An 11,939-nucleotide genomic window follows, 5' to 3' on the forward strand; every position below is an offset into this window, starting at 1 on the left:
TTGTAAACATGCATGCTAACGTGAAAAGCCGATTTAATGATTGAAAACATTTCTTCTTCTTCTTCTTCTTCTTTTACATAAGTTTACAGCGGCATTTTACATTTCAGTAATATCATCTACTTATTAGTATTTTGCATTTAAAAAAAAAGCAAATTGTTCTGTCACTCAGTTATTTGATGACTGACTGGTAATTCAGATTTGATTTTGAGAAATTTAACTTAAAAATCAATTTCCTTATCACTATCAATATTATTAAATTTAATATTAAAATTGAAATTTCAAACGATGCTTTCAACAATTTCAAATTAACAGTTGTACACAACAAGTTCCGTATCACAACAAATTGAATATTTGAAGTTCTATTTCAATTGTAATTTATGGCTTAGAAATGCTTCGAAAAACCTATTTTTATTATTTTTTTTCTTGCTTCTTCTCTTCTGAATTGTATATGTACATTTTACAAGATTCCATTCATAACCATTCCAATCATGTATCTAATTTAAATTGTGATTTGCAGCTGGATTTGTCAATGATCGATCCATACACAAAACGGACGATACAAAATATGTATTTATTTTATACTCTTAAAAAAACTTTTTACATTTTCAAAGTATCCAAAAATGTGTAAAAATAAGTATGTTTTAACTATTCATTTGCAATATTGAAGACAATAAACCAATCGGCAATGATAGAACAGTGAATAAAAATTTAACACGAACTTGTTCAACGTACTATCCATATAAAAGAAATGTTATTTTCTTCTTATTCTAAAATGCAAATTATCTTACATTGTTTTGCTTTTCCCTAAATGCAGCATTCATTTATGAGAACGGCGCTATTTTCAATTTCAATAAATAGCAGCAAAGCAATGATCTATCTGTCTATCTTTCTTTCTATTTGCTATTTATCACATGCTTCTCATTTCAGCTGTTTCAGCATCATTTATGTCGCTTGGTTGTAATAGATGATAACAAAATGAAAAGAACCACATCATTAATTGTTCATATGTGATATAAAGATTCAGCACATTTAACCTAGCCAAATAGTGATCAAAGTAAATATTTGTTGTTTTTATTGATGCCTTGATATTACTTCATCAATTAAACTATAACACATCCGGCTTAATTCTTGACACAGACTGATATTGTTATTTGCATGTTCTATTAATGAATATGTTTATTGTTTAATGGAAATATCATTAATTTGTTCAATTTTAGTTCTTTTTATTTTTGTTAAAGTTTCATTTCACGGATTATTCACTTCATTTCATTCAATTATTTTCATTACAATGAATTACAACTTTTCATTAGATCATTACCACGGGTAGAGCTTCCATTTCAAAAAAAACATTTAACAACAACTATTGGCTAAACTAAGTTATGGAAAAAATAAAAATATTGTCCTATTTATTAAAAAATATCTTTATCCTTCGTGACAATCTACTACTTATGTTCATTCATGCTTTTTATGCCTGCATTTTACACAGCTTTAATGGAATGAAATATTAAATTAATTCTTGATTTGTAATTTTACTGAAAATCTTACATTATGCAATTTATTGTAGTTAATAAATTGTTTTGATAACTTTTGTTTTGAAATTGTTTATCCGCTTCATTTTATCTAATTAACTATGACACTTCTAAAAAGAGAACATTTTTCAAAAAATTTCGTAACATATATGAGCAGCTGAATAAAACAGTAATGCTTACTATGTATAATGCTAGTTAGACGGAAGTTTTTTTTATCAATAAAGTGTTATTGTTAATTTTCAATGAATGTAAAATAACATAGAAAAGAAAAATTAAGTTTTCAATGAAACACAATACACTAACTAACTATCATTCAATTTTTAAGGATTTATCATAATTCTTCAAAATTTTTTACTTGTTGTTATTCAATTAAGTCTTTATATATACTTATATTATTATTCTGCAGCACAGTAAATAGGAGTAGCAAAGATAAAGTAGCAGAATGCAAGTTTTCAAAGTTAGGCCAATAAATTTGTTCATTGTTAAAAGATCTTGTAAAATTGCTATTGAAGCATCCAGCCATAAATTCAGTAAAGCTTACTTGACCTAAGGAAGTTAGTAGCATTTTGTTTTAAACTGATGATCATCAGAGAGGCTTCCTTTCATGCTTAAATTTTCTAAGAACGATTTTCTTCTCAGCTATTATTGATCGCAGCCGATTAAGAAAGTGGGAAAATTTTCATCCTGTTAATGGACACTTCTTAATTATTACAGCAATTAGCGTGTTTCAAAAAAAGCAGTCTTAAAAATTTAAACATTATAGATTCATCCATTGAAGAAGTATTGTGGTTTTTTTATTCATTCTTAAATTTATTTTGAAATATAAAATCGCCAGTGACCACCATGCTAGTTTGCTGAAAACATTTGCTTTGATCTAGCTGTTAGTATGATTTACGAGCAAAACTGCTTATGAGCGGCATGTTTCCGGAAAATAAACTTGTCAGCAAAGTCTGACGGAAGCAAGTGATTATCTTCAACCATTGCAGTGCAGCCGTCTCCGTCGCTCGTTCTCACCCTCCAATAAACATCAGCATAGCGTCGTCGGCTAAACAGATCAAGCTTATAGATCAAAATTGATTAAGTGGCCTAACCTGCGGTCATTGTGTGACCGCTTCCCACTTGTCCACTACGTTGCACGCTTGTCTGCAAAAGAGTGTCTTAATTAAAAATTGGTGGTCTTCATTATTAAGATATTCATTTATTTCAACATGCTATTTGGTATTTGTAAACTCCATATGCACAGATGTTACGGAAAATACACTGCACATTTAAATTACTTTTCATTTATAACATATATTTTAGAAAAGAAAGAATATTTTACAAAATCACTTATAATAATAATAATAATAATATAATTGCAGGAAAATTATTCTGCTGCCATCAATGATGCTCGCTATTCTAATGGACTGCGCTCTATGGTGGTTATTTAGGACTGTGTTGCTGGTTCTATCATTTCTTGGATTATGCACACTCGGTACACCAGTAGACATTACTACACCTTTAGGTGTTGTTCGAGGCAAACTGGAAACAGTAGCAGGACATCCAGTTGCTTCATTTTTGGGAGTTCCTTTTGGGCAACCTCCAGTTGGTCAATTACGTTTTCAACCACCACAAATGGTTAAACCGTGGTCTACGGTCAAATTAGCAACAACTCTTGCTAAAGCTTGTTACCAAGGAAAGGATACAACATTTCCAGGATTTCGTGGTGCTGAAATGTGGAATGCTAATACTCCCATAGACGAAGACTGCCTATACTTGAACATGTGGGTGCCATGGGGCGTTCGCAACGCTACTGTATTAGTATGGTTGTACGGTGGTGGATTTTGGTACGGCAGTCCATCTTTGGAATTGTATGACGGCCGAGCATTTGCATCTGAAGGAAATGTAATCATTGTCAATCTCAATTATCGAATGGGTGTTTTTGGATTCTTGTACTTGGATGATCCTCGAGTACCAGGCAACATGGGTTTGCTAGATCAGCAACTGGGTTTGCGTTGGATTCGTGAAAATATTGCTTACTTTGGTGGAAACCCGGATAGTGTATGTTTAATTGGTGAAAGTGCCGGCGCAGCTAGTATTGTTGCGCATATGATATCTGCACAAAGTCAACCTCTGTTTAAAAATGGTATCCTTCAAAGTGGTGCTTTAGACAATCCTTGGGCAATGGAAGTTCCCAAAAAAGCTTATGGAAAAGCGATGGATTTTGTACGATCACTTAAATGTGATTTTAGTGAAAAAGCGTTGATTATAGATTGTCTACTGAATAAAACTGCCAAACAATTGAATGACGCCCTGTGGGATGTTACGCTTTCTTTTCTGGAATTTCCATTTGTAATAGTCAGTAAAGATCGAGCCGGATTTTTTACTGAAGATGCATTTATCTCTCTGCACGAGGGCCATTACAAGAAGGACATGGATTTGATAATTGGAATCAACGAAGATGAAGGCTCTTTTTGGACTTTCTATTACCTTCCGCGTTATTTTCGGTATAATACTTTTTTCTTTCTTTTCTTTAATAATTTATGTTTTCAATTCATTAATTCTCTATTTACAAACAACTAATGAAACAGGGCTATTGCTTTCATTTAAAAATTCAGTTCAGCTAAACTTTTATGTTAGTCTCATTACTGAATTCAGTTTGAGTTTAACAATTCAACTACTTTGAATGTGTTAAAAAAAAGATTCTGCAAATGAGCAAGCTTTATTCAGCTCCTTATTTTTCAATTTATTAATTGCATGATGGTAAGCATTATAATTTATCAAATTCTCATGCTGTTGTTATATTAATATGATACATTATTTAATTTTTAATTTTCATACGTCTACAATAATTTCAGTTTATATTCAACTTCTTTCTAATATCAAATATCAGCTGATATAAATAAATTTGAATAAATGAATATCTACATGCACAATATATTTTTTTTTTATTTTTTCTTTGTTTAAATTGATGAGAATCGATTAATTTAATTTATATATCCATTATTTATTGTCTAAAAAGCTTTAAAATGATCGTAAAATGATTATTTTTAAAACGCATGCAGATGATAATTGAATTTTAGCATTGACCAAGAAAATTTGTTAAATCAAGAAGCATTTTTGGAATGCTTAGAGGAAGCTTTGTCATTATATTCACCGGTAATGCGACGAGCAGCAGCTTTTCATTATTGGGATCGACAGTGTCGAAATCAACCATTTCATTATCGTGATGCTGTCAATAAAATGGTGGGCGATTACTTTTTTACTTGTGATTCGATGTGGTTTGGAGAAGAGATGTTGCGCCACAACAGCGGCAGTCACATTTATGTTTATCATTTCAAGCAACGATCGTCAAGCAATCCGTGGCCAGCATGGGCAGGTGTAATGCACGGATATGAAATTGAATTTGTATTCGGCTTACCATTACTACATCCGGCGAATTACACTGCCCAGGAAGCGGAATTTAGTAAAGAAATTATCCGATATTGGACTACGTTTGCATCTACAGGGTCTTGATTTTTATATCTTTGCAAGTTATGATTAGATGTGATGTTGTTGTTTGCTTCTTTCTTTTATTTATTTCAGGAAACCAGAAGTACCTCAGCGTAGTCTCCAATGGCCACAGTATACATTAGAAAGTAAACAGTCTTTTGCGCTGAAATTTCGCAACAGAGAAATTGAATATCATTTAAAAGAAGATACTTGTAAAACTTGGCGAGCAGCTCGAGAAATTGAATATTTGCTGCACAAAAATGAATTAAATGCAGGTTAGCAAAACAAAACAATTTTTTATCAAAAACTGAAGTGAATTTCAATTAATTATTCTGTTAAAAATAAAGTTTTTTCTTATAGGCCAAAAAAATTGTCACAGTCAAATTTTGTGCATCATGGTGGCTTTTATCTCGTTTCTGTGCTCTATACTGAAAATATAAGTGTCTTATTCAATTGGTTTCGAACAACTCCACGAATTTTATTTATTATCTGTTCATTGTGCACTTTGTGTTTTATGTAGATTATCTATCCGTCTATCTCTGGATAAATACTATTTGTTCCACATATAATAAATAAATGGATAATACTTAATCTTTGATGAAATTTTCATTTCTAGGACTGTTTTCGTTTGAAATTTTAAAATTCACCATCAATATCAATCAACGAGATTGATTTCATCTTTCCAATGCAATTATTTTACATGAATTTGATACAGCATGGAACGTGTTTCAATTCTACGCGAAACTGAACGCATATTTAGAAAACTTTTCAAAAAACAACAACATCAATTATACAAAACATTTATTATTTTCCGCGTAGTTTCAACTGGCTTTCATAAATAATAATTTTTGTCCGAATAGCATTAGCAATTTCTTCAGCATTTCTACTCTGTCCATAATAATCTACAAAACCGCCATCCGGGTTTATCAAATACATAATTATAGTATGATCAACCTGCAAAATTTAAATTTATATAAACAAATAATAATGAAAAGATCAATTAAAGTACAATATAATCATCATCTTGATCTCGTGGACCCTGGCTTCGATAAACACGAAACGCTTTACATATTTTGTTCACTTGCTCTTCACTACCAGTAAGTCCGAGTAGTTTTGGTGAAAATTCTACAGTATGCCGTAAATGTAAAAGAGAGATTAGCGCAAACTGTAAAATAAAATTAGCCACCTTCCACATAACTCTTCACCGCTGCTGGATCGTCTCTTTCAGGATCAACAGAAACAAACAATGGTTTTACAATGGCAAACTCTTTATCTTTGTCTAAAGTTGTCCAAATAATATAGTGCGCGTTGAAGAGAACGAAAAATTACAAACCCAAAATTGAAATAATTTTGCACATTTTTTCAATTTCATCTGGACACACGTCAGGACAGTGAGTAAAACCAAAATAAATAAGCAGCCATTGTCCTTTGAAATCTTCAGATTTCACCGGCTGACCATAATGATTCACAAGTTCCCACGAGCCACCGATTAAAGATTTACCAATAATTCTTTTCTTTTCCAAATTTATCACTGAATGACAACAAAATTAATCATAATGATTTCAAAAACCCATAATTTGAAAAATGACAAATCTGAAATGAATCAAAGCAAAACAATTTCCCCTTTCAAATTCAAATTATGTACAAATTTTCATGCAAATATAATAAAATATCGCAGACAACATATTAAGTGAACTCACTTCATTTTAATATTTTGTTACATAAACCTAACTTACACTTGTCTTTCTCTTTTTTCAAATAAAATAAATAAACAAGAAGTATTCCTCCAACTGCCATACTCATTATAAAATTTGTCCATGAAATGGGCTAAAGCAGAAAGTTGTGCAACAATGCATTCGTAAGAATACAGTTTTCACAAAATGATTAATTTACTTACACCTTTCATTAGAGTACGAGGACCAAGATTTCTTTTCATTTCACTGAATTCACAAACCTGACACAGAATACATGTTCGTGGTTTAACAAACACTGCAGCATGTGCAGTTATTTTGGCAGGCACCTAAACATAAATATTCGTAAATCATATTTAAGCCAAAAATATTGACCAAAAAACGCACATATTTCTGGATGAACTTATTTTGAATGTGAAACCTACTTTGAAATCCAAAATAAGATCGAATCAGCAAAGGCTTTGAAAGCTGCATATGTCTACAAATTCACATTAATGATAAATGAATATATTTCATGTGAAAATATTCAAAGCTAATAAAAAAGGTATTAAATTTTCATAGTTGACAATTATTTTAATTAGAAATGAGATTCTAAATAGAAGTTTGCACTTTAATAAAAGAAATTATTTGGCTACGTAAAAATATTTACGCTTACAGATAAATTACCATAAATGATTTTCACGTTCAGCTACAAAAAGGAAAATATTCAAATCATTTTATAAAAAAAATGAATAACATATTTATGAAATTTGATGACAATTTCTGTTTGTAATTCAACATTTACGACTTCTGATTGTCATTGAAAGAAATAGGAAAGCGCCAAACAATAAAATTAAAGCAATGGACGAGTCAACCTTTTCTGTGTTCAAGTGATATAAAATACTGATGTACACTTTAAAATAAATATTAGAAACGTGATTGCGATTTATAAAATATTTTTCTCTATTTATTTAGTAATATTTTATAGGATTTATGTAAACGTTATCGCATCAGTAAAAGAGATTAAACATTTTAATGGCATGCAGTGATTGAATAATGTAGCAGAATTTTGTAAGAGATTTTCTTTTATTGTTAGTTTTTGTTTATGTTCATTCAAGTTGAATAGTTAACTTCATTAGCACATTTTAGATATGCTTAGAATATCAAGTAAACATCACTGGTAGGAAAGAAAAAAAAGATTGTGCTCAATTATCACAACATTCATTCCTCAGATGATCTAACACTTATTTTGTTCTTCAAAAATATTGAATTGTGTCTAATTCAGTTTGAATTATCGGAAATTCAACGGAAACGCCTCGATCTTCTGAAAAAATCGATACCTTTACTGAAGCTTGAAGACTTTCAATCTGAAACTCAATAGTAGAAATTTTGATTTTCTCCCCTGATGAAGAATTTATGGAAGTCATGTGGGCAAAGAAGCCAAGTTGCTCATTCATCTAGAATTATCTAGTTGTGCATTAAGTATTTCATCTGTGACACATCTGCTATAACCCATGCCTTACGGGCGATCTCGAAGTCTGGTAACTTCTGCATCATATTTTTATCCTAATTGTTGAACCTGTTTTCATTCAGGAAAATGGAACTACTACAGAATACGAATGGAGGCGACTGGCAAATATTGTCCATATAGAGGTGAGTGAATTTAATGAAACAAAAACCGATTGAACAGATAACGAAGAGTGCCGTTCTGTGCTTTCTTAATTGGCAACGTTGTTCATTTGATGGTTTTGCATGATATGTAAATTTGAATTACTAATCAGCTAAACGGTTTCATCACACGACCACCGTTTTCTGTTATACTTCTTTTTCCATTTAAACTGCTAAAATTTCCACAAACACTGACCACTACCATTTGAAATATATGAAATATAATACTTAAAACATGCAATGCAAACATTGTAAAAATGCAAACGTTAAAAAATGTAACTAATACTTTCGCATGAGGTTTGACATGAAAGCATAACATTTACCGCTATACAATTTTTGTTTATTAATTTTTAAAAATAATTTTAAGTAATGAAGAAATTTTCAAATAAGTCAAAATTTGAATGAAAGCATAAAATGCTTGGACGTAAGGAACAATTCTGTATGGTTAAGGAAAAGACGAATGCATGACAAAATATTTTTAATCAGCAAATATTTAACTGTAGCTTCTGAAACTTTTTATTATTTTTACTTGCATGAAATACATTCTATTCCATGTTAATCATGAATTTGAAAGTAAAACAACATTAATTATTCAATTCAAGCTGTTTAATTGAAAATCATCGACACAGTTTCAATGAAGTAATAAAATAATTGAATATACTGCAATTCATTGCTACAAGTTTAATAATAATAATAATAACCAATTTATTTAGTGAATTCAGTTTGAAAATCTAAATCGTATGCAAAATGCATGACATGCAAACTTTTTTAATTGCTTTTAAAGATAAAAAACAACAAGGCATTGTGCAAAGCAGGTAGCATATTATTTTTAAAATTTGCCTGTATCTATATTTATCAATCTATTTTTTCATTTTTAATTGAAATAAGATCAAAATTTAATGGATAAATTAATTTACATTTGAATTAATTATATATATATATATATGGGATTATGCACATTTTTATAAAATATCATAATCAGTTGAAACTTTATACGAAGTTTGGAAAGTAGTGAAAACAGTTTTTACAGTTGCTCAGTTTTTATCAAATTTGCAAACAAACCAAACGCTGAGATAATCCATTCTCTATTGATAACATTAGAAAATTTATATTATTATAATGTAAAATGGAAGTTTTGGATGCAGGCTAATAAATTTCAACATGCTCATAAAAATACACAAACCAGCAAACAGGCACGACAACATCTCAAGCTTGCTCTGCCAAATGCGTTGAATACAATGGCTTCTCACCTGCGTAAATATGATCAGTTGACTTGTAGGCTTGTTTGCGCAGCAGATCTAACTGAAATTTTGGAGTTTGAAATCGTCAACAAATTGCCAATCTGTTGTTCTAGCAAAGACGTTTTGCATAAGTCTGTTGAACTGCAGTCGCTTTCGTCGTTCATATTTTCGAGGTAAATTACGAAGAATATTCGCATTAAAAATATGTATTTTTACATTTCTTTACTTTTTTTATACATAAATAAGCATAAAATTAAATATCATATAATATGCCGAATTGATTGAATTATATTTTTGAATTTATTCTAATTCAATTTATTAAATTATAATTTCTCATAGAAGATATATGATAATTATCAAATTGCTTTAACAAACGTTTCTAACAATAATTTTTAAAATTTCAATTTGTCTCAAGTTAAATTAATTTGTTAAATTTAGTTAAATTAAGTTAAATTCTTATTTTTAACAATTTACATTGTCATTTTACAAAACTTCCATAGTTAATTATTGATAATTGATACCGTTAATCATTTATAATGATGTAATGAAGGTGAATCGAAAATTCTAATTATAATGCCAACTTCAGTAGAAATGATGCTAACAGAAACAGTAGAAATGATGCTGCGAGTTAAAATCGAATCAGGTTGTTATGATAGTTAAATTATTTTTATTACAGATATTGAACATATTTAGTTATGTGCATCTTGTATTCTTTCAATATTATACAACTAAGTTTATAGCTTTTTTAGCATAGTAATTTTTAATTATATAAAATGAATTTAAAAACGTGAGTAACATTAATAGAAAATAATTAATAAGAATGCACACTGAATAAAGCAATAAACATTTCGAAGTAAATTTAATCATCAGCTTATGTGCAATTTTATCGATGCATGTTTTTAAAACAGTTCATGAAATGAAGATAATGATAGTGTTATTAAATATATGGATAGATAGATAAGTAGATAGATAAATAAATAGATAGATAGAAACGTAAAAGTAAAATAAACAACAAGGATTGTACGCGAATAATAATAATATTATAAATTTAATGATTTTTCAAAAAAAAATTATGATGTTATGAATATAATTTGCGCTTATTGTTTTCAAATGAATGCTGTAAAATTTTCAAAAAGATGATTAAATATATCGTGCTTTCTTTGTTTGTTTTTTCTTTTTCATCTTCCAGCCACAAATGCACAGAGATGCTTTTAAAATTGAGCTTGAAAAACCTTCATAAGATAGAATCACAAAGTTTATTCAATTCATTTCATTTCCTCATTGAATTTATCAGTGGTGTGTGTGTTTATTAGTGTTTTCATGGCAATTTTGAAATATAACAATATTTCATTTTCATCTTGTTCAACATCATGTAGTCGTAGAAATTTGTCCATTTGTTTTTTATTGAAATAAATTTGAAAGAAAAGACAAAAAAGCAAACAAAGCTAGGAAAGCTCCATCAGAGGTTTGGAACGATTGCATTGCAGTCGACGGAAGACGTTGAAATTCAGTTAGCCAAGCAATTTAGTCATAGCTAACAAGCATCATTAGTGATGAAGAAATTTTAAAAGCAGAAAAGAAAAGAATTAAACTTTTTATTTATTTCAAATAGAATGTAAATAAAAATCATCATACGTACATGCATATATATATATATATATATGTATGTATATATATACATATGTGTGTATGTGTATATATGCGGTCAAGTTTCACTGATGATGAAGTTGTTTTCAACGTTGACAACTGCTCCCCAAATTGCTGGGCTATATTTAGTTACACGTAGAAGTTAAATTCATGTGTTGAGGATTGAATAGAAAATGGTCAAATTATCAAAAATATAGCTCAAATTTCTATGTTTGGAGTTTGAATTTTGATTTTTTTTGAAAGCTCAATCAATCCAGTAGAAAAATTGGCTGGACAGTTTAGTTCAGTTCAGAAATTGGATAATTTTAATTAATCTGATTGAGAGTTTTTCATTTTCTTTGTTTAAAATTAATCAATTCAGTTCTTTTTATGTTTTAAGTATATTTTTTTATAAAGTCTTTGGGCTGTCTCAGGATTGCTTTCTGGATATGATCTATCAACTCTTGCTTTATTACATATGGAATTAATCAATGCTAACAGCTGCTCAACTTTCTTTCTAAATTGCTTCGTTCTCTTACTTTGTCACATAAATATTTCTGCACTTCATCATTTGTTTATAAAATTTATTTTTTCAAAATTTCAAAGAATTTTTGCTCTTTTCCATTTTCTCATAAAACTTGCTTCTACAACAGAACATGAAAAAATCAAAAACAGAATTTTCATTTTTAATTTATTGTTTCAAACTCTTTTCGACAATACAACAAGCATATTAT

General features: G+C 29.5%; 2 protein-coding genes across 2 annotated transcripts; one reads left to right on the forward strand and one right to left on the reverse strand.

Moving 5' to 3' along the window:
* Positions 1-2,915: 2,915 nt before the first annotated feature.
* Tsp_09554 (acetylcholinesterase) lies at positions 2,916-5,440 on the forward strand. Its single transcript, XM_003371307.1, has 4 exons — positions 2,916-4,015; positions 4,592-5,002; positions 5,094-5,275; positions 5,361-5,440. The coding sequence occupies exons 1-4, from the start codon at positions 2,916-2,918 to the stop codon at positions 5,438-5,440; spliced, it is 1,773 nt and encodes a 590-aa protein (XP_003371355.1).
* A 364-nt stretch (positions 5,441-5,804) lies between these two features.
* Tsp_09553 (cuticle collagen rol-6) lies at positions 5,805-8,227 on the reverse strand. Its single transcript, XM_003371308.1, has 8 exons — positions 8,183-8,227; positions 8,011-8,127; positions 7,341-7,379; positions 6,894-7,020; positions 6,334-6,531; positions 6,206-6,279; positions 6,010-6,165; positions 5,805-5,954 (listed from the first exon to the last, which is right to left on the reverse strand). Exons 1-8 carry the CDS (start codon positions 8,225-8,227, stop codon positions 5,805-5,807), a joined length of 906 nt encoding a protein of 301 aa, XP_003371356.1.
* Positions 8,228-11,939: the final 3,712 nt, after the last annotated feature.

Source organism: Trichinella spiralis (assembly GCF_000181795.1).
Source record: "Trichinella spiralis strain ISS 195 chromosome Unknown Scfld9, whole genome shotgun sequence".
Classification (NCBI taxonomy): Eukaryota; Metazoa; Nematoda; class Enoplea; order Trichinellida; family Trichinellidae; genus Trichinella; species Trichinella spiralis.

Excerpts from the sequence above, each read along its gene's own strand:
- Tsp_09554 (XM_003371307.1), top strand. The coding sequence starts at position 2,916 with ATGCTCGCTATTCTAATGGACTGCGCTCTATGGTGGTTATTTAGGACT. Across the intron at positions 4,016-4,591 it reads TACCTTCCGCGTTATTTTCG|CATTGACCAAGAAAATTTGT; the intron begins GTATAATACTTT and ends ATTGAATTTTAG. Across the intron at positions 5,003-5,093 it reads ATTATCCGATATTGGACTAC|GAAACCAGAAGTACCTCAGC; the intron begins GTTTGCATCTAC and ends TATTTATTTCAG.
- Tsp_09553 (XM_003371308.1), bottom strand. The coding sequence starts at position 8,227 with ATGATGCAGAAGTTACCAGACTTCGAGATCGCCCGTAAGGCATGG. Across the intron at positions 6,280-6,333 it reads CAAAATTATTTCAATTTTGG|ACAAAGATAAAGAGTTTGCC; the intron begins GTTTGTAATTTT and ends GGACAACTTTAG. Across the intron at positions 5,955-6,009 it reads ATCAAGATGATGATTATATT|GTTGATCATACTATAATTAT; the intron begins GTACTTTAATTG and ends TAAATTTTGCAG.